The following is a 20,786-nucleotide window of genomic DNA, read 5'->3' on the forward strand; positions in this document are numbered from 1 at the left end:
AGCCCCGCGGCGGGCGGCGGCCCGTGGGAGCGGGGGCACGGGGGGAGCGGCCGGGGAGGGGACGTGCCGGGCCTGATCCTGCCCCGCTCTCGCCTCTGAGCCCGGGAAGGCGGAGGGAGAGGGGCCCCAGGGACATCGGGGGGTGGGGGTGGGTGCCCGGCCCCGGCTGGGTGCTGAGCCCTGGGTGGGTGCCCGACCCGGGTGGGTGCCCGGCCCCAGCTGGGTGCCCTGCCCCAAGTGGGTGCCAGCACCCACCAGCACGGCAGCCCCCGGCTCAGCGCCAGCGCAGGCTCAGGTCCGTGACCTCCCCGGCCCTCGTTACCCGTTAACGAGCTGACCGGGGCCCCGAGCTCCCCGGCAATCACCCACCTGCATCCCCAGCCCGGGCGGGGGGTGCTGGGCCTTGTTTGGGGGTGCTGGGCCTGGGCAGGGCTGCCTTCGCCCCCTCCTCCTCCTCCTCCTCCTCACCCTAGCCCCATCACAGGGGTCCCCCACCCCGGGGTCCACACTGGCCCCTTCATTTCAGGCAGGGACACCCGCACCCTGCCGACGGAGCCAGGGATGCCAAGGGGCCGCATCCTGCACCATGGCGGGGCTCAGGGCTGAGCACCCACTGGGGCACCCACCCAGGACCCTCGAGAGCACCCACACCCATCTGGCAGCGTGCAAGGGGAGGGGGCTGAGTGTGCAGGTGTGGGCAGGGTGCAGGCATGGGTCCTGTCCCCGCCGATGGGTGTCCATCTGTCCTGCCGGGTGTCACCCCACTCCCGGCCCCACCGATGGGTGCTCACCCACCCTGCCCAGGCATCACCCCCAGGTCCGTAGGGTCCCCGAACGGGATCTGGGAATGGGCTTCTGCCTCTGCCCTAGGACAGGCAGGAAGGCAGCAGGCAGCAGCCCTGCCCGCGGGGCACCCTGACCCCATCCCCGTCCCCAAACCCCCCACGGACAACCGGGGCGGGGAGGGGGGGGGGAGACCGAGCCCCACGTGGGCTTTGCTTTCCCAGGGGCATTCCCTTAAAATACAACTTGGGAAAACATCAGCATTTGGGTTAAAATCCCGGCGGGGGGACAGGGGGGGACGACATGTGCAGATAACATTTTTTAACCAAAATCGCTTCGTCTGGCCACAAAATGGCCTCTGGCCACCAAAATCCTCCAGCAGCTCCTTGGCCAAAACCTTGTCCCGGACCCGCTGTGCCCCGGGAACCGCGGTCCCGGGGCCCTTTCCGGGCGCCTCTGCCCCGTCAGCAGCTCTGCGGTGCCCGCGGCGGCACGGGGGGAGATTTCCCAGGGTGGGCAGAGCCCTCTCGGGGCACTTAGGGGGGTCTTGGGGCACTTGGGGGGGTCTCAGGGCACTTAGGGGAGGTCTCGGGGCACTTAGGGGAGGTCTCAGGGTGCTTTGTGGGGTCTCGGGGCAGCAGAATGAGCCTAGGAGGTCCCCGACCCCCCCCGAATGCTGCAAGCACTGGGGATGAGGGGGACTCCCCTGGGTTTGGTGCTGGGGTGCCCGGGGAGGGTGCTGGGGCAGGGTGCCCCCGCTCTGTGCCACCCCGTGCTCGCATGGTGCCACGACCCAGCAGGTCCCAGGAGCTACTCGCCGATGCCTTCCCCTCCCACCAGCCATCTTTTCCCCAAAATTACCTTTTTTCACCCCGCCGAGGCAGTTTTTTAAGGCACAAACGTTCATTTTGGACCCCTGGGAGGGACCCCAGGGTGCCACCACCCTCCGTGCCCCACTCAACCCCGGGAGGGGGGGATTTCTTTTCTACCTTCCCCTACAAGCGTGGAGGGATGGGGATACGGCTCTGTGTCCCCCCTCACCTATGGGATCCCTGATGTGGGGGGCTGAGAACAGATTTTGCCCCCCCCAAATTGCCGGGGGCTGGGGGGGGGGGCTGCTCTGGGCAGGGAATCACCTCTCTGCTCCCAGCCGGGTTGGTAGTAGGGTGGGGAAGAGGCCACTGGTTGGGGACACTGGAAGCAGAGGGACCCTCCGGGCCCAAACCCCAGGACAGGGAGACGGGTTTTCTCTTTTTACCTGCATTTTCCATGTGCCTTTACAGGTTTGGACTCTTCAAAGCAGCCTGGGGGGTCAGGGATGAGGGTTTGTGGGGTGTAAATTCAGAGGGGGCAGGTATTGGTGCCCCTCACATCCCCCCCAGCAGCCAGGGATGCTCCCACCTTTGTTCCTCTGAGCTCTACCAAAGCATTAAGCTGCCATCACAGCCCTGCCATCATTCAGCTCCAGAGTTAACACCCTCTCCTGTGCAGCCGGCTTCCACCTGGAGCTGCCTGCAGGGCAGGGGCTTGCTGCCGCCAGCACCCCCAAGCCCGGGCACCCTGCCCACCCGTAAGAGCAGCCTCTGACCTTAAATACCCCCCCAAATCCGACCATAATGATTGTGGCCTGAATCTGGCGGGATATATATAGGTCCCACTTCCCTGGGAAGGGGATGTGGACCTGGGAAACCCCCGGCTGCTGCTGGGGAGAGGAAGGGCTGGGCTGAGTCAGCTCCCCTCGAGGAATCCTGTTTGTCAGCAAACGCGGCAGCAGGCTCAGCCCCGACACCCGCAAAAGGCTCCTGGGTCCCATCCTGCCCTTCCCATCCTCCCTGGGTGAGCAATGGGGGGGGGGGGGGGCTTAACCCTACACCCCCCCCAACACCAAACCCCCCGTGAGCACGCTGGTAGGGGCTCAGGATGGTGTCAAAGCCCCCTCGTGCCCCAGGTATCCCCGCCGGAGATGCTGGATCTGTGCAAGGGGAGCGGGATGTGAGGCTCCCCCGTTCCTGGACGGCACTGGGAGCCGGGGGGGAGGCGGCGGGTTGGGGGGGGGGGGGGGAAGGAAATGCCTCTTCGAGTGCTGCCTCTCCAAGTGAAGTGTTCACAGGAAGCTTTGCCGAGAGCAGCCTCAAGTGTGTTTGCTTTAAACAGCTGCTTCCCAACCCTCCGCACAGATTTCGGGGGGCCCCGCCGCCGGGAAGGGGAGCCCTTGCCTGGAGCCCCAGGCCCCAGCGGTGCTGGAGGGATGCGGGTGGGCTGGGAGTGGGAAGGCCGGATCCATCCCTCTGCCCTCGTGCCGCTGGCCATGAACTCCTGCGTGCATCAACAGGAAAGCAGGTCGGAGCAGCACGGCCGGCTGGCCGCCTGACCCCGAGCCCTCGTCCCGCCGCCGGCCACATCCAGACCTCCGCCCTGCGGCCCCCGAGCAAGGGCTCTGGCAGCTTTCCCTGGATCTCTCCCCAGGCAGAGCCCAGAGCTGCCCCCAGTCAGCTCCCAGGGACCCCCCCCATCACAGGACACCAAAGCAGCCCCGCTGCGGGGTGCAAGCAGGAGGGGACACAGCCCTGGGTCCTGGATCCAGCCTGGGAGCATCCTGGAGGGACTTCATCCCCCCCTTCCTGCATGTCCCAGGGCACGGGGGCGGCTCCAGCAGGACCCCCGTGTCTCCCCCCAGTACTCAGCCCAACGCAGCCGCACCAGGGACGGATCCCTTCTCTGTCCCTTTGCCATGCCCCCTCCCCGCGCCAAGATGTCCCCTCACCCCCCCTCTGTCATCCTCCCCATCAGGGACCCCAGAGCTGGGACAGGGGCGGTCACCGGCTGCATCCCCCCCCATCACCCACCTCCCCGTACCCCCCCCCCCCGCCAGCTCCCACGCTTACACAGTGCTACGTGTCTCTGTTTATTAATAATATTAAATATACAAGCTGTTTTCTATTATTTTCTTTAAATAGACTTCTTTAAATGACTTTGTATAAAATATTTCAACATTTCATTGTATAAAAAAAAAAAAAAAAAAAGAGGCAAAATAAATCCAACACAGCTTAAAGGCAAGTTTTCTTCCCCAGGAGCGGGGTGGCCGGCGCGGTGTTGGCATCTCCTCCACGGTGCAAATCGGTGCTGAGCCGGTGGCTTACAGCAGCAACGAGTTTGGCCCCAGCCTCCCTGCTGCAGTCAGGGCTTTCCTCCTGATTTACACCAGTCCCTTGCACTGGAAACCCCTCCTTCTGGCAGTCATAAATACACATATAAAAAAAAATTAATAGTAATGCTTTCTTTAAAAAGTTCGGTTTGTCCACATTTTCTTCCATCATATAAAAATAATACTTCAAAACCCAAGAGCAGCGCGGGCCACGCTTCACATTCAGGGCCAGAGGGATGCTGTGGCAGGGCAGGATGCGGCCCAAGCCCGGGGTTTGGGTTATCTCCGGGGCTGGTGCATCCCAAACCGGGCTCTTCCCAAAGCCAGGAAGAGGGGCTGAGCCGAAAAGCCCCCGGGTACCCGGCTGGGGCATCTCCATCTTTTATGCCCACGTTGATCCAGTCCTTCCCTGGCCCCATTCCCTTCTCTAAAGCGCAGTCACAAAAAGAAATCCAGTCGCAGACGAGGCCAGCTCGCAGCAATAACCCTGCGAGGGGGCAGGACAGGCCCCCCGTCAAATACTTCTGCAGGATAAAGACTTTCATCCACTATATTAAAAATAAAACCCTAACAGCACGACGGCGAGCCGAGGCCAGCTCGGGCGCAGGACCGGAGCCAGATCTCCAGCGGCAGGAGGATGGGGACCGGGACGGTGCCAAGCGTCTCCCCCAAGCCCGGCCCAGCGTCGGGACGCGGGCACCGGTGGGCTTTAAATATTCACAGTGTGAGGGTTTAAGTTGCAAGTCGGGGCTGGGGTCGTGCAGCCCCGGGGGAGTCGTGGTGACTGACCCCCTCCCCCTGGCACCCAGGATGCTCCAGCTGAAGCCTCGGGAAAGGCAGGGTGAAGGCAGGGGGCAATGGGTGCCGCTCCAAACCCCGCTGTGGTGGGGTGGGAGAAGAGCTGGGAATTCAGGGAGCTGGTCCCCTCCATCATTCAGCCAGCACCGGCCATGTCCAAGCGGGATCCATCATCCCACATCCAACGCCTCCATCGTCCTGCTCAGCACCGCGGTGTCACATCAGCCACCGCCGCCATCCCGGCTAAGCCCTTCGGTGACGGTCCAACGCCTTCCAGCCCTTTGCTTCCCAGTGCCTGGGGGTCCCGCTCGGGGCGCATCCCCCCATCCTTTTGTCCCTGCCAGGGAGGTTTTTTTTTGCAGTCTCTGGCTGCCGGCGCAGGGCGAGGGAAGAGGGAGCATCAGCATCATGGCAGGACCGTGGAGGGGCCGGCGCGTGCCGACCCTCCTTCGCACGGCGAGGAGCATCCGGATCCGTCCCCCGAGCAGCTTCACATCCCGCCTCGGGCCCTGGGGAAAAGGAGGAGAAAGATTAGTGGGAGCCGAGGCTCTGCCAGGGAGGGCGGGGAGAAACACATAAAAACCACAGGAAAAAAATACTATATATATTAAGAAAGTGCTGGTAATGGATTAATGGGCTGCAAAACCACATGCTGGCAGCACTGGGGCGCAGACCTGCTCCTCTTCGTGTCTTCCCACCCCATCCACCCCCTGCCAGCAGCCGAATTTCCCTGCCCGTGGCTGAGGTCAGTGCCAGCGGGGACCGTCCGGGGACTCAACGCTGTCCCCATGGGCTTGGACCGGAGCCCTGCGAGGTCCCATCCAGCCCCTGCTCACCTTAGAGGTCCTGAGTCTCCAGCTCTGGACATCCCCTCGCTCCCTGCAGCACCCTGCGAGGCAAAACAGGAGGGGTTTAGGGCAGGGTGGCCCGGGGTCGGGGTCCCCAAAGCTCCCCCCAAGCAGGATGTTATCGCACCTACCTCCTCTCTGGCTCCTCAGGGTCGCAGCCTCCATCTTCCAGCGGCCGCTCCAGGACCTGTGGGGATGGAGGGGGAACGGGGAGATGAGCCCCGGGGAAGGCGAGGGGGCTGCAGCGGGGTGGGGGCTCTCACCCCCAGCACAACAAGGGGGGGGGGAATCTCCCAAATAACATCCTCCCACCACTTGTGTCCCCCCTCCCCATCTCAAAATGATGGGGAAAGTAGGGCTCAACCTACACAGACCAAGAGACAAGTGGGGAAACTGAGGCAGGAGAGGATGCTTGTGCCTGGGGAGGAGGTGGGGGGGGGGCTCAGGGGGGACCTTACCCTGGATTTATACTTGTAGAAGAGCAGCCCTCCCATGGCCAGCAAGATGGCCACCACGCTGGCCACCATGATGTATATCAGGGGCTCCTGGCGGCCTTCCCTGACGGCCGGCTCCTTCCTGCGCTGCTCTGCGCTCAGAACAAAGCCAGAGTCAAAGCTGGGGCCAGCCCCGCCATCGTCGGGCTCCCGCAGCCGGCTCAGCCCCCAGCCTCGCTCCCTCGCCCCGTCCCCGGGGCCGCCCGGTGCTCGGCCCCACATCCCCGGGGCCATCCTGGAGAAACGGAGCTGCGTGACGGGCTCGGATGCCTCGGCAGGACGGATCTTGGCTCCGCCGCCCGCCGAGCCAGCGTTGGGGGATGCTGCCGGCGTGGTGGTCCTGAGCCCGCCGGGATGGTCCAGGAGGATGGAGGCTCCCTGCTTCTGGGCTGGATCCTGCGGCGGGTGGCCGGCCACCATTTCGGTGCCCCCCTCCACCAGTTCTCCATCCCCGCGCAGGATGGAGACGTCCACCGCTGCCAGGCTAAGGGTCCCGGCTGGATCCAGGAGGGCTTCGGCGCTGTCGGCTGGAGCTGTCTGCTGCATCGTGGGGGACGGCACCGATGCCGTGTCACCTACCCCGGCACCCAGGACCTCCTCGGTCCCCGAGCCGCCGTCCGTGCTACTGGGGGACTGAGATGGGGCGTCTAAGTCAGCGAGGGTGGCATGGAAGAGGCTGTAAGGGACCTGGGTGCTAGCGGGTGCCACCTCCCTGCCAGCATGGGTGGCAGCGGAGAGGGAGGGCTGGGTGGCAGAAGGGAGGGCAGGGGACAGGCAATTGCAGTCAGGATCTGTCCCCACACCTGAAAGAAGCAGAGAGAAGAGACGGCCGTGGGGTCACCAGCCTCCAAGAGGGGCACAGCCAGCAGATCCGAGGTCGGGGACAGCGTCCCCGTCCCTCCCCGCGGCCCCGGGCAAGCGGGTGAAACAGCCCCCCCCCAAAAAAAAAAAAAAAAGGGAGAGTGAAGGTGAGGCAGGGAACAGGGAGGGAGCAGGCAGGGACAGACACGGCAGCACAAAGATGACAAGCAGTGGGCAGGATGAAGCAAACCCAAATCACTGGGTCCCCTGAGCCGATGGCAGTGGGTTATCCACGACTTGCAGGAGCCGGACAGCCACGTTTAACGTCCCCCACGGCACAGGGACACGGCACAGCTCCGACAACACGGATGACAGCGAGACGTCTCCTCCGCGGGCATGCAAACACACAGCACGGGCACTCGCGAAAGCACGGACGGCAACACAGGGCTCTTCCACCCCAGTGGGCAATGTTCTCCCCGAAGGCTTGGTCGGGGGAAACTGAGGCACGGGGCAGTTGAAGTGACACAGCCAAGGTCATGCAGCACGTCGGTGGCAGAGGGGTCCCAGCGCCTCGATTTCTCCATGTTACGCTCAACTTGGGTGCTGGGGCTTTGAGACAGAGCCGAGCCTGATGCCTCCAGCCGGGCTGATGGAGATGCCTCCTTATTCCCCCTCAACATCTCTCTCTGGCCTTGTTTCCAGCAGGATTCAGCCCAAATCCCACCTCCAAAGGGTGGCCAGCCCCTTCTCCCGACCCCGGCTCTCCCCAGACACAGACGCAGAGCTCGCCGACACATCGCCAAGGCCACCCCGCAGGGATGGCCACCAGCCGAGCGACAGAGACGGGGACCAACGCAGACACGTGCCGTGCCCACGGCGCCCGCGTGTGCCCACGGACGGGGGACACGCGGCTGTCAAGCTGCTCCATGCAGGCGAGCCCAAGCCCCCCAGCCCGGCACGGGTTTGCCGGGCAGAGGTAAAGCCTCGGCATCTCACCTGGTGAGGATCCGGCCTTCCTGGGTCCCAAGCAGTTCCTGCGGTAGACCTGGCTGCAATCCTTCTCGAAGGTCTCCTGGTTCTGCAGCAGCTGGTTGATGTCCTGGAAGAATTGCTTCACCAGCACCAGCATCTCGTAGGGAGAGGTGGTGAACTCCTCGAAGCACATCTGTGAGAGCTGGAGGAAGAGCTGGGCTCAGCATCGGCTCCACGACTGTGCAGGGCACCCGGTGTCACCGCCACAGGGTACCACACTGCACCCAGGGCAGGGTTTCACCCCCCCTCCGTGGCTCCCTGTGTCCGTGCACATCCCATCTCTGCTCCACTTCAAGGTCCTGCCCATGCACCCACCCCAGGATGCTCCGGACACCCCATTTCACCCAAGGATGAGGACTCGGACCCATACCCCCCCACACAGATCTGGCACCCCAGGAGGTAGGGGACACCGTACCTTTCTCTCCTCATCATCCTCCTCCCTGATGCAGGGGTCGACATTCTCGTCGATGTGGCTGTACATCCTGCGCACCATCTGCATCTTCTTGGCGTTGGATGAGTTCTCCTTGAATTCCGTTCGCTCCAGGATCTTGCCCAGCAGAGGAAAGGCAGCTTTCACATAGCAGACGGAGTCGTTCTGCGAGGACACAGACCCCCCGCCCCCAAAAAAAGTGAGACTGGTTACTGGATGGGCAGAGGCAACAGCACCCATCCCGCTCTGCCTGGGGGAAACTGAGGCATAGTGCCACAAAATGCCTTTCTGTGGTCCCAAGCTGGGACTCGACAGCCACCTGGCCGGGCAGGATGGGTCCCTCCTGGGCTGCCTCCCGCAAAGGGGGACAGGAGAGGGGAGACTGGGGACCCGAGACCCACACCCCCATGCACCAGCCAGCCCTGGTCCCTGTCCCCTTCTGTCCCCTGGTACCCAGCAAGGAGCCACTCACCAACTCCATCTTATTGATGAACTTGAAGGAGATCCTGCCCGGGTGCTGCATCTGGGTGTCAGCCTGGAAGGAGAGAGCAGGATGTCACCCTGCGGCCCCGGGAGGATAACACAGCGGGAAGGGGCAACGGAGCCGACACGGGCACCCCGAGGGCTGGGGGGGTTCTGCTCCCATCCCTGCTTCATCCCACACCATCCTCCTCCTCGCACAGACACTTCCCTAAGGTCGAACCTCTGGCAGGGGTGAGCCCTGGATCCCCACTCCCATCAGGATGGCGCTCTCCCCGTACCAGGGACGCCTGCCTCCCCTTGCCTGCTCCCACCCCGCCTCTCTTCCTCCTCCTCCTCCTCTTCCTCCCAGCACCACGGCAGAGCCTAGCCCTGCTTGATTCTCCCAGGGTCTCCCCCGCATCGCTCGCTCTGCTAAAGCCAGGCTGCAAAAGAGCATCCTGCCATGCAGGAGGCAGCCGTGACACCGAGGTCACATATCCCCCGGCATTACACAACGCCGGGGTCCCGCACGCAGCGCTGCCGGCCCTCTACACCCCGACCCTTTCTGACGGGGGTGAAAAAAAATCCACCCCAAACAAGCCCCCCGCGTCCGGGCCAGCATCCCAGGCTGGGAGGGCGAGGGCTGCCAGAATTGCCGGCCGGCAATTCTGGCAGCCCTCGCCCTCCCAGCCTGGGATGCCGGCCCGGAAACAATTGCTCCATTATCCCACAGGGGCTGGAGTGAGGGCCAGCTCCTCCGCCAGCGGGAAGAGGAGAGGGCTGCAACCCCCGGCAGGGAAACGACGACTTCCATTCAAACCTGCTCCATTCCTTTTCTTCCCCCCTCCCCAACCACGCATCCCCTTTTAATCCCCGGGGGTTGCAAAGCAAAGGCTCCCCGAGGATGTGGGGTGCTGGGGCTGCAGGGACAGCTCGGGCGGAGGAAGCCGAGCTCGCACACACGACATCTGCCAGCTCCTGGCACCGCAGCTCGGTGCTTAAAGAGGAAGAGGTAAAGCAAGCCCGGACACAGCGGTTACACGCTGCAAGCCGGAGAGCTCAGTGCAAAGCAAGCGGGCAGTGAGGATTCGGAGGCGCCGCTATCTCCTCTCGCCCGCGCACCCCGTTCGCTGCAACGGCGGAATTTAATCTGCGACAACCGTGCAAATCCCTGCGTGCCCCCGATTCCCGTTTCTCCCCTGAACATCCGCGTGATTCCCCGCTCGGAGGTGAGCCAAGGGCCAGGGCGAGATATGGCCCCGGCAGCCGGGATGGGGCCAGGAGCTGCCTCCCTGTGGAGTGGGTGTGAGCACCCGGAGCTGCCCATGGGCCACGCGGGATGAAGGCACCCATCGCCCCAGCCTGGCTGGCTCCAGCACCGGGCTAGCCTGGCCGCGGCCCCCCTCGCTGCCTGCCACCCACCCACAGCCCCATTGCCAGCCCAGCTTCCAGGCAAGCAGCTGGACTCAGGAATGCAGCCGGATTCCTCGGCTTAACCCCTGCACAGCCGCCCGGAAAACGCCACGGCCCCACAGCACCGGTCCCCTCCGCTGCTTCCCCATCACCCCTGCACCCACCCAGCCCCACTCGTGACCCCTTCCCGACCACACTCCTGTCAGCTCCCGCTTCCCCTCTTCTTCCATTTCTCCCGCCGACACTTTTCCGCAGCCACCCTTGCTAAAGGCACGACAGCATGTCACCCCCCCCACCCCGGTGCCCGCTTGTCCCTCATGCCCACGGATGCTCAGCTCCTGGGTACCGTCACTTTGCTGGTGGAGCTGAAAATAAGCAACTCAGCTGCTTCTCAGCCCTAAGTAGGGGCTGATTTGCGCCTGCCCGGCCCCGAACAAGCCCCCATCCCACGGCAGAGCCCGGTGAGGGCACTCACCAGCTCCTCCAGCTCAGCCAGGTGCTTCTCCGTGATGATCTGCTGGCAGTAGCTGTTCTGCTCCGTCTCATGGATGCTGCAGACCAGGAGGAGGAGGAGGGACGACAGCAGGGTGCAGCGGAGCAGGCACACCTGAGCATGGCAGAGCAAAGGCTTGGAGCAGGGCTAACGCCTCCCCCCACCCCGAGCCCCCTGCCCTTCCCCACCACCCTCCAGAGTGGCCACCTTTGTGGTGGACAGGGCTTGACCACAGTCCAGCGGGATAACCCCACCATGATCCTCCAACCCCCGCACCCGTCCCCATCCGCTATTTTTAGGAGAGCCAAATCAGCGGGGAATTTCCCGGTGCCCAGCACAAGGGGCTGCGTGGCCGGGGCCCGGCTGGCACAAGCCTGGACACGGCTCTCGGCCACCTCCACATTCCCTATCCAGCCCTTGTCCCCTCTCCCGCACCATTTCTCCGTCTCTCCTGCAAATCTTCTTCTCCTCCACCCTGGCTCCGGGGAGCCGTCTGACGCACTGACCCACCCATCCCCAAAAATCTTCTTCCCACCCTCCGGACCCCCCCAGCCTCCAGTGCCTGCACCCGCCGGGCTCTTTCCATGCAGCAGCTCTGGCATTGCCCCAAATTCCCCTCCCAATCCCCCTGCAAAGAAGCGGGGAGGCCCCAAACCGTGGCAGGACCCCAGTACGTAACGGGGCTTGTCCCAGGGCCAAGACCCCCGAGGTGGGGATGGAGGAGACCCCCGGGGTGGGTGCATGTGCCCTTCCCGGTACTCCAGCACCGAGAGGGTGCCTGGGTGATGGGGTGGGGGGGAATTTCCCTTGGAGGCTGTCCAGAAATCCTCCCCTCTTGTGAAACTGCAAGATGCCGCCCGGGCCACCGCCGAGGCACGGCCACGGCTGGCCGGAGCCTCACCCCACCGGGGACGGGCTGGAGCCGGGGCGGGACGGGGCTGGAGCCGGGGCTTCTCCCCGCCGGGGCCGGGAACCGGGACGGGGCTAGAGCCAAGAACCGGGGCGGGGACGGGGCTTCACCCCGCGGGTCCGGGCTGGAACCGAGAACTGGGACGGGGCTGCAATCTAAACCCGCGGGTCCGGGAACCGAACCGGGGCTGGAGCATCACCCCGCCGGGAGCCGGGACCCCCGAAGAGGGGATCTGCCACGTCCCCCTGCGTGACCGAGGAAGAGGGACGAGGAGAACCGGGGCTGACGGAGCGCCGGGGGCCGCTCCCCGCTCCCCCCCCGCCCCGGGGACCCCGCACAGGTGGCAGCGGGCGCCGTGCCACGGAGAGGGATGGGGGGGGGGGGGCTCTAGCGGGAGGGGCCGCCGTACCTTGGCTCCGAGGCGGGGCATGAGGGCTGCCGTGGGGCCGGGGCTGCGGCGGGGCCGGGCGGTGCGGGCGAGGCGGCGGCGGGGCCGAGCGGGGCCGGGCTGAGCCGCCGCCGCCGCCGCGCTCCCCTTTATAGCGCCGCGGCAGCATGTGGTTTATGAGAAAGGGCTGGCGGCCGGCCAGCGCCCGCGGCTCCGATCGGCCCCGCTCGGATCGCATCGGCCCCGCTCGGATCGGATCGGCTTCGCTCGGCTCGGCTCGGCTCCCTCGGATCGGAGAGGCTCCGGCTCGGCTCGGCTCGGCCCCCTCGGATCGGATCGGATCGGATCGGCCCCCTCGGATCGGATCAGATCGGATGGGATCTGATCGGCCCCCTCGGATCGGATCAGATTGGATTGGATCGGCTCGGCCCCCTCAGCTCGGCTCGGCTCGGCTCGGCTCGGCTCGGCCCCCTCGGCTCGGCTCGGCTCGGCTCGGCTCAGCCCCTCGGATCGGATCGGATCGGCTCGGCTCGGCCCCCTCGGCTCGGCTCGGCTCGGGACACTCGCAGCGCTGGGCACTGTGTGCGCGGCCCCCCCCCCACACCCCCCGCACCATCGCATGCACACACACATGCATGCACACCCCGGGCACACACACTTGCACGTCCATGCATGCCCCTGGGCACACGCACACATACACACACGCATATGCACGTATGTGCACACGCCAGGGACGGACAGCCCCCCCATATGTGCATGCAGACCCCTTGGAACACGTACATATGCACACACACGCGTGCATGCACAGCACTGGGGCATGCACACGTGCACACACACACACAGACTACTGTATGCACAGCACTGGGGCTTGCACACACACATGTGTGTATGGTCACCCCTGGGCCCTTGTACCCATGTGCACACACAGCACGTGCGCACACACACACATGGCCTGGGGCTTGCACACGTGTATGTGCACACACAGCATGCGTGCGCACACACATGGCCTGGGGCTTGCACACGTGTATGTGCACACACAGCATGCGTGCACACACACATGGCCTGGGGCTTGCACACATGTGTATGTGCATGCTCACTTCTGGTACCCATGCACACACACGTGACAGCACATGTGCATGCATGCGCAGACCCCACACCTGCATGCACAGACATGCGTGCACACCCATGCAGGCACAGCCATGCACACGTGCACACACCCACCACCCGCATACACATGGCGCGTGTGCACACAAACACACACCCAATGCGCACACATGCATAAACTCCTACATGCACGCATGCACTCGTGTAACCACGCCGCTGTGCATGCACACCCCCACCCCCACGTTCCACGCACACGGGGTTACACGTCTATATTTGCGCTCAAACCACAAACACACACACCCCCCCTTACACTCGCAGCTCTGCACCCACAATCCCATATGCAGCATGCACAAACACATTCACACGCGCACCAACACACACCGCAGCACATCGGCGATGCCGACACGCAGCCCCGCTGCAACGTTGTGCCTTGCTCCTGGTCCACGCCGGAAGTTTTCCTGCAGAAAATCCTGCGTGGGTTTGACGACCTTCCCCTCGCAGCACGTCCCCGGTCCCTCCCCGAAACCCCGCGTCTGCAGCCCACCGCAGCCGAAATGCCCCCGAGAGACGTTTCTGCCACGCGCAGGGCTGCAGGCCATTCGGGACCGGGGTGCCCTCGCCATGCCAGGGTGCAGGGTGCAGGGCTCGTGGGTGCGCTGGGTGCTGGGAGCGGCGGCGAGGGGGAATTTGGGGTGTCGGCGTGTGTGAGCAGGGCAGGAATGGAGGCGTCAGGGACAAGAGGATGGTGAGAGGCCTCAGGGCGTTCCTGCAGCGGCTGATTCCGGCTCCTGATTCCGGCTCCCACGGCTGCTTTTCCTCTTTCTGGTGCCAGGCAGGCAGCAGGCACGGAGGTGTGTGAACGGATCTGTGGGCATGGGCGTGCATGGATGGATCCGTGTGTGCAAGGATGAATCCATTTGCATGGGTGTGCGTGGACAGATCCGTGTGCATGGATGGATCCACATGTGCACGAGCAGATTCATTTGCATGGGTGTGCACGGACAGATCTGTGTGCACACGTGCATGGATGGATTCACGTGTGCATGGATGGATCCACGTGTGCGTGGATGGATCCACGTGTGCACAAGCAGATCCATCTGCATGGGCGTGCATGGACGGATCCCTGTGTGCAGGGACGGATCCGTTGCCATGCGTGTGCATGGACAGATCTGTGTGCGTGCATGGAGCCACGTGTGCACAAGCAGATCCATTTGCACGGGTGTGCATGGAGAGATCTGTCTGCACACACGCGCATGGATCGATCCACATGTCCGTGGATGGATCCGTGTGCGCATGGATGGATCCACGTGCGCATGGATGGATCCGTGTGCGCATGGACGGATCCACGTGTGCACCACCAGATCCATTTGTACGGGTGTGCACGAAGGGATCCACGAGGGCACAGATGGATCCGTGTGCAAGGGAGTGCACGAACAGATCCGTCTGGGAATGGATCTGGGGACAGAAAAACCACCGGCGTTGAGGCGCTGGGCATGCAGAAAGCCCCGTCCTTTGCTTTGGGGATTTTCCTGTTCGCTGCCTGTTTGTTTGCAGGCAAGTGGAAACAACTCGTTGCCATGAGGTGAACTGCTGCCTTGCAAAGTGTTCGTCACCCCAACAGGGAAGCAGAAAGCAAAATATTCCGCAAACACAACTGGATGCAAGCGGCGGCCCCGGGCTGCGGCTGTGACGGGGGTACAGTGACAACGGGGCCACGTGTCGGTGACAGCCACCACATCCGAGCTTCGAGGAAGCGGCGGTATCTGCTCTCCGGGGCCGGAAACGCTGACGGGGTTTCAGAAGCTGCTGAGGATTTTTCTTGGAGCCGAGAGAACCCCAAGCAAGCGGAGGGCCGGGATCGGGGACCCGGCAGAGGAACGATGGGGATTTGGGGTTGGGGAGGAGCTGGGAGCCGTCCGGAGATGGGGACAGCAGTGACAGCCCCGCAACGGCATCAAATCTGCACCAGCGCATGGGTGCCACATGTGTCCTTATCACCCATGGGTGGCCCTTAGCAACTGCACACGGATCAACATCGATGCTGAGGATGATGGGGATGGGAGGAGGAAGGACGCCGGGGTTAAAAACGAGCCGTACTCACAAAATAACCCCCTTTCTCCCCCCAAAATGCCGAGAGATTATCTTCGTTTTCCACGATGAGCTGTCCTGGGAGCCTCAGCAGCACCCAGCAGTGGGAGGATGCCAGGGTGGGCACCCAAGAGACACAGCCGGGTGACGCCAGCCCTGGGGGGTGACTCACGGAGACCCCGTGCCAGCGCGTGAGGCCCTTTTACACCGGCTGAGGACCACGCTCCTCCTTATCTCCCGCACACTCATCCTCCCCCCCCTCTTTTTAAGTGACCGGAAAAGTGTCACATCCCCGAGTCATGGGACAAGGGAGCGCGGGCAGGGGGACGGAGGGACGGAGGGACAGAGGGACAGCATTGCTCTTGGGTTAATAATCCACCCCCTGCATGACGGAGAGCGAGAGCAACAGCCGCCTCTTTTTTTTTTTGGCAGGGAAGTGGCTTTTGCCCCTCCTCCCCTCCCAAACCTGCCGAAATCCCTGAGTCACGGGGCAGAAATAGAGACGACATCAAGAGCGGCGGCGGGTGACAGCGGTGGCAGCACCCCCCGTGCCCACACCACAGCCGGCGAAATTTGGGGAGGAGAAATTTGGGTTGGGGGGGAACCTGGCTGTCCCTCTCCCAGTTGCAAACTGGGACCAGTGGCACTGTCACCTCTCTAGTACTGCCCCGGGGGCCGCTGTCCCCATCTCCAAGCCCTGAGGCTGTCACGCAGTGGGGAAAGGCAGGATGAGGCCGTGGGGGCTCCTGCGCATCCCGGGGGGGCTCCCCATGTCTGCTGGCTTCCAGCGTAGGGGGATGCAGGGATGCAGGCGGGGGGGGATGCAGGATGATCCCGGCTCCGAAGGGCCTGGACCAGACACCGATCCCATCCCACTGGCAGCCACATCTCCTCCGTCTCTGAGGTTAGAGCATCCCAGGACCTCGACCCTCCCGCTCAGGGAGCCGGAGGTGACGTTGGTCGGGCAGCTTCAGCTTCAGCGATTCCCCCTCTTCTCATTCCCGATGGGAGCCGGAGCACATCCCAACCCAATGCCTCATTTTGGGAGGCTTTTTCAGGCCAGCGAGCACCAAAGAGGGGGTAAAACCTGGAGCATATCCGAAGCCCCCCCCCCGGCTGTGTTGGGGGACCAGCCTTGGGCTGCAAACGGCCTCTGCGGAGAAAGTTATTTCCAGCAAGAAAGTGCTGTGAACTCTTAATCAGTTCCTTCCCCGGTGATTCACCGCGGGGCCGGGACGCTCTCCCTGCAGCTGGTGGACAAGTCTCCCCGGGCGCTGCAGTGGAGCCAGCACGATCCAGGCTGGAGTGGTGTGTGCCCAGGCTGGAAATCCCCGTGGGAAGGTCCCGAGCCGGTTCCTTGAGGAGCAGAGGAATGCGGGTGGCGAGCGCTCCTCCCAGCCCGCTGCCAGCGGTGGGGACTCAGGATGTCACGAGAAGGCGGCAGGATGAGGCTGCAGCCTTCATCCCGCAGCGAGCCTCCTGCTTCCTCCTCTCCATCCCTCCCACGCCGCCTGCTCCAGACCGGGACCCTCTGTCCTGCTCTGGACCCCCCCCCCCGCCATCCAGCCCCGATCACCCCCATGCTCAGGGTCCCCTGGCAGCAGCCCCCTCCCCGTGGGGTGGGCACCCATGGGAGGGGAATGCTGGCCGGATCCGGGTGCAGGGGAATCAGTGGCTGTCGGCTGGCCAGGCTGAGGGCGAGGGAACCGCAGGGTCAGGCTGTGTCCGGCGCCGGCGGAGAAAGTCCCTTTTTAGCGTTATCATAACCCGGGGTCCGGCCGTCCTTGACCGCGGAGGCTCCTGGGGGACATGCCACCCCCCCCCGGCACGCGCTGGGGGGTCCTTGGGCAGGGATAAAGCTCAGCCCCTTGGCTCAGGGAGGGGTCACCCGTGCCAGGGGTGCGTGCCAGGCGGTGAGGGGGGACAGAGGACGGGGTTATGGCCCCACATGGGTCACCGGCGTGTCCCCAGCCCTCGCAGCCAGGGCTGAGTCACGCCAGGCTCCAGCTCTGCTCCTCCCTCCACCAAGGAATGCAGCCGGAGCTGGAGCCAAAAGCCTTCCCGGGCAGCTGCCCGCGGCACCCACCGAGGCTGGGGGGGGTAAGGGGGGGCAGGAGGTGCCACCAGCAGCCCCTCGGCTGCAGCGGTTTCGGGGTGGCGGCAGGAGGCTGCCCACCCCGTGGCATCTCCACATGCCCACGCTCTGAAGGGCTGCATCTATGGGTGTCCGGGGCTCCCCAGCACTCCCAGTATACCCTGAACCAGGTTGCTGGGGGGGGGTGTGTCACAGCCCCCAGTGTGCCCCATCCCCTGCTCAGCCCCACACAGGGAGCGCCCACCGGCTCGGCATCACCCGGTGTTCGTGATGCGGTGTCGCGTGGGTGCAACTCCGGCACCCTCCGGCTCAGCCTGCCTGGAGCCAAGTGGGTGCCGACGCATGGTGGGGTCCGGGGGCCGCGCCGGGAGCAGCTGGGCACAGGCGGGGGGAGCCCGGCTCTGCGCCAGGACCAAGGGCAGGATGGGCAAAGGGCTTGGGAGCGCTCCAGGGAAGCCTGGCCTTGGCGCCGTGGCTGGCGGGGGGACACAGGACACCGGCGGCACCCGCCTCGGGAGGGCTGGGGTGTCCCTGGCTGTCACCGGGGTCGGGCACGACCTCCTGCCGAACTCTCGCCAGGATGCCACGGCGCTCGGGCTGCCGTGATGGATGGAGCCAGCATCATCCCTGCCCTCGGCACGCGTCCAGGTGGCTAAATCCCCCCTGCTTTACCCCCCAAATTGGGCACCTGCACCCCACACGGGTCCGGCCCCAGGCTGACGGGGTGGCACCCCTGTGCCACCCACAAAACGCAGGGCTGGAGCGGGTGTTTCGAGCCACCAACCCCGAGCGATGGAGATGCCGCTGGGGCATCGCGGGGAGGGTCCGGAGCCGTCCCGCACGGGAACAGAGGAGCTGTTTGTCCTCCCCGCGCCGGGGCTGGTTGTTTATCTGCAGCCGGAGCTTGTTTACATCAGCGACTGGCCCCGATCTCCACCACGGACACACACACGCGGGGCCCCGTTCCCGGCTGCACCCCCGGGTCCCCAGGTGCCACCGGGGCTTTGCCGGGGAAGGAGGGGGAGAGGGGACGGATCGGGGTGTGCGAGAGCCCTGGCGAGGGCTGAGTCATGGCCTCATCCTGCTCCACACCCAGCAGCCGTCCTGCCCCGCCGCCGGCAGCAGCTCTCCGCCGCGCAGGATCAGTCCCCGGGAGCTGCTGAGCTCCTTTCCCTGCTTGCATCCGTCCTTGAAATCACGGGGGGACCCCCAGTCCCAAGGGACATCCCTGCCAGCCAAAGTGACACCCTGGGGGACAAGGACAGGTCCCCGGACACTGCAGGGCACAGTGGGGCTCAACCCCCATCATCTTCCTCGCTGTGGATGGAGGGATGGAGACCAAGACAAACGCCTATGGGGCCAGCTGGATGGACAGATGGGCAGAGGGCTGGACAGACAGACAGACCATCACCCACCAGACCCCTGCAGCGTGCAAAACCCCATCATTTTATTGCCTGACGCCAGGCCCGATCCCCGAGGGGCGGCTGGGGGCTAACTGGTCCTCAAGCGGGGCTCAGCCCCCGGGGAGAGCCCCGTGCCCAGTGGGGACCCGAAGGGCCCCGCTCTCCGGGGAAGGAGCTCTCGCCTCCCGAAAGGAAGCGGCTCCTGCCAGGAATTCGAGGCATTACTCAGCTCGGCGGCTGCGGATCAGCTGTTTGGCTGCGCAGAACCTGTTTTTCATTAACAGCAGAGGTTTTAGCACCGTAAATCTGCCTCCTCCCTCCTGCCCGCGGCTCCGGGACGGCCTCCGAGAGCCCGAGCCCTACCTGGGGGAACGGGATGCCGACGGCAGGTCAAGGGAAGCCAGCGGCGGTTTAGCCCTAATGAGCCTTGGCTGTGAGAGCTCCCCGTGGCTCCACGCCTGGATCCGGCCCTTTTCCATCGCAGGGATGCATTTCAGGCGGCTGTTCGGAGGGATGGCGGTGCTGGGGGAGCTGCCGGTGCAGGGTGTGCCGATGCCGCGGCACATGCATGCTGCAAGCCCAGCTGCGCTGGCAGCCCGGTGCCCTGGCCGGGGGTGAAGTGGTTCGTTTGGGGCTGAAAACAGGAGATTTGGACCCGCTGCAACGGCTGGGGGGGGTGAAGGTGGCGATAAGGGGGTGAAGAGGAGTTTGAGGGTCTTGCAAAAAGCTCTCCAGCCTCGCACTTCTCCAGCCAAACCCTGTGCTTGGGAAGGGTCTGGAATCCACTCGGGTTTATTAAAAGAGTCTTTTGGGCTCTGGGAAACCAAATAAATGCATTATAAACACCAACTCCAACCCCCTGCATCCAGGCATCACGAGAAGGGACGTGGCAGGACCGAGCGCAAGCGGCATCGTGCTGGCATCTCTCGGTGAAAAGCCACCGGCCGGCGAGCACAGCTCGCTCCCGCCGCTCCCACGCTCCCCGGCCAACACCAATGCTAAATCCGGCCTTTCCCATCTCCCTCGCAGCTGGACGAGGTGCTGCTGCCTCCATCCCGGCGGCCTCGGCTTCCCTCCCAGGGGACATTTCCCATCCTGACACCTTCACCCTTTTCCCCATCCTCTCCCTCTCACGTATTGCAACCTCCAGCCCCATCTGAGAGCGGAGCCGAGCAGCCGCCAGCGATGGGGCGAACCGGCTCCGGCTGTTTGCACGTGGTTGGAGACTCCAGTTTTGATGCGTTTGCTGCTTTTTCCCAGAAAACTAATGGTTCTTTCAGCAGGTGAACTGTTTCCTTGCTCAGCCAGGGAGCAAACGCCCTGTCCCACTCCGGGGAGCATCAACCGTGCTGCAGATGCAAGGGGGAGGTTTGAGCAGAGCTGGAAAGTGGGGTGCTCATACAGGCATGCAGCAAAGCTGGTCAAAAATAGGGTCCCACAGCAGTTTGGGGGGGGACTGTGGCTCATGCTTAGAGGTGGAGATGCTCTGGGGTAGCCCAGATCACCGTCCTCCCGGCCGATAGCACCACGTGTGCCCGGACGCTGGGTCGTGCACCTACGCCAAGAGCATTGTATCATCCCCGGAACAGCACAAACAACCTTCAGCCACCACCAGAAAAACACAGGCTGATGCATCTTGGCATGCGCTCCTGCGCCTCCGCCCATCGTCCCGCCCGGCAGCCCTCCGGCCCGCGGGACCGCCGGCAAAAAAGGCCCCACGGCCCCTTCAAAACCCTGTGGAGCAACAGGCTGTCGCAACGGGGAGGGCGGAAACGGTACCCGGCGAGGCTGAAGAGCACGAAACCACGATAGGGAACCTGCAAGGGCACTTGTGACCCCGGAGAGCGGGCGATGCTTGGGGGACCCCCTCGCCTGGACCCTGAGTTTGGGTCATCTTCCGTGTCCTTGCATGGGGAGGATGCAGGATAGGGGCCAGGATGCTGAGTGCCTCCAAGTCATGGAGAGAGTCGGCAGCCCCTGGCATGATTCCTTCCACCCCAAGCAATGGGATGGACCAAGGATCCCTGAAGATCTTGGAAAGGCTTAAATTTAGGGGCTGGGCTGAGCCAGGCAAGTCCCAGCTCAACAAGGAGACCCAG

At 64.3% G+C, this 20,786-nt stretch overlaps 1 protein-coding gene across 2 annotated transcripts; it reads right to left on the bottom strand.

The window, feature by feature from the left end:
* Window positions 1-3,814: 3,814 nt before the first annotated feature.
* Window positions 3,815-12,068, bottom strand: CSF1 (colony stimulating factor 1). Of its 2 annotated transcripts, none has more exons than XM_050911363.1 (9): window positions 12,019-12,068; window positions 10,682-10,813; window positions 8,804-8,866; window positions 8,317-8,496; window positions 7,866-8,043; window positions 6,033-6,160; window positions 5,706-5,761; window positions 5,563-5,615; window positions 3,815-5,235 (listed from the first exon to the last, which is right to left on the bottom strand). In XM_050911363.1, exons 1-8 carry the CDS (start codon window positions 12,037-12,039, stop codon window positions 5,564-5,566), a joined length of 810 nt encoding a protein of 269 aa, XP_050767320.1. In that variant the 5' UTR covers window positions 12,040-12,068; the 3' UTR covers window positions 3,815-5,235; window position 5,563. The 2 variants fall into 2 exon arrangements, with proteins under 2 accessions (XP_050767320.1, XP_050767319.1); XM_050911362.1 differs by having other exon boundaries at window positions 6,033-6,871.
* Between the last annotated feature and the right edge of the window lie 8,718 nt (window positions 12,069-20,786).

The sequence above is a fragment of the Gymnogyps californianus genome, chromosome 27, assembly GCF_018139145.2.
Source record: "Gymnogyps californianus isolate 813 chromosome 27, ASM1813914v2, whole genome shotgun sequence".
NCBI classification, from domain to species: Eukaryota; Metazoa; Chordata; class Aves; order Accipitriformes; family Cathartidae; genus Gymnogyps; species Gymnogyps californianus.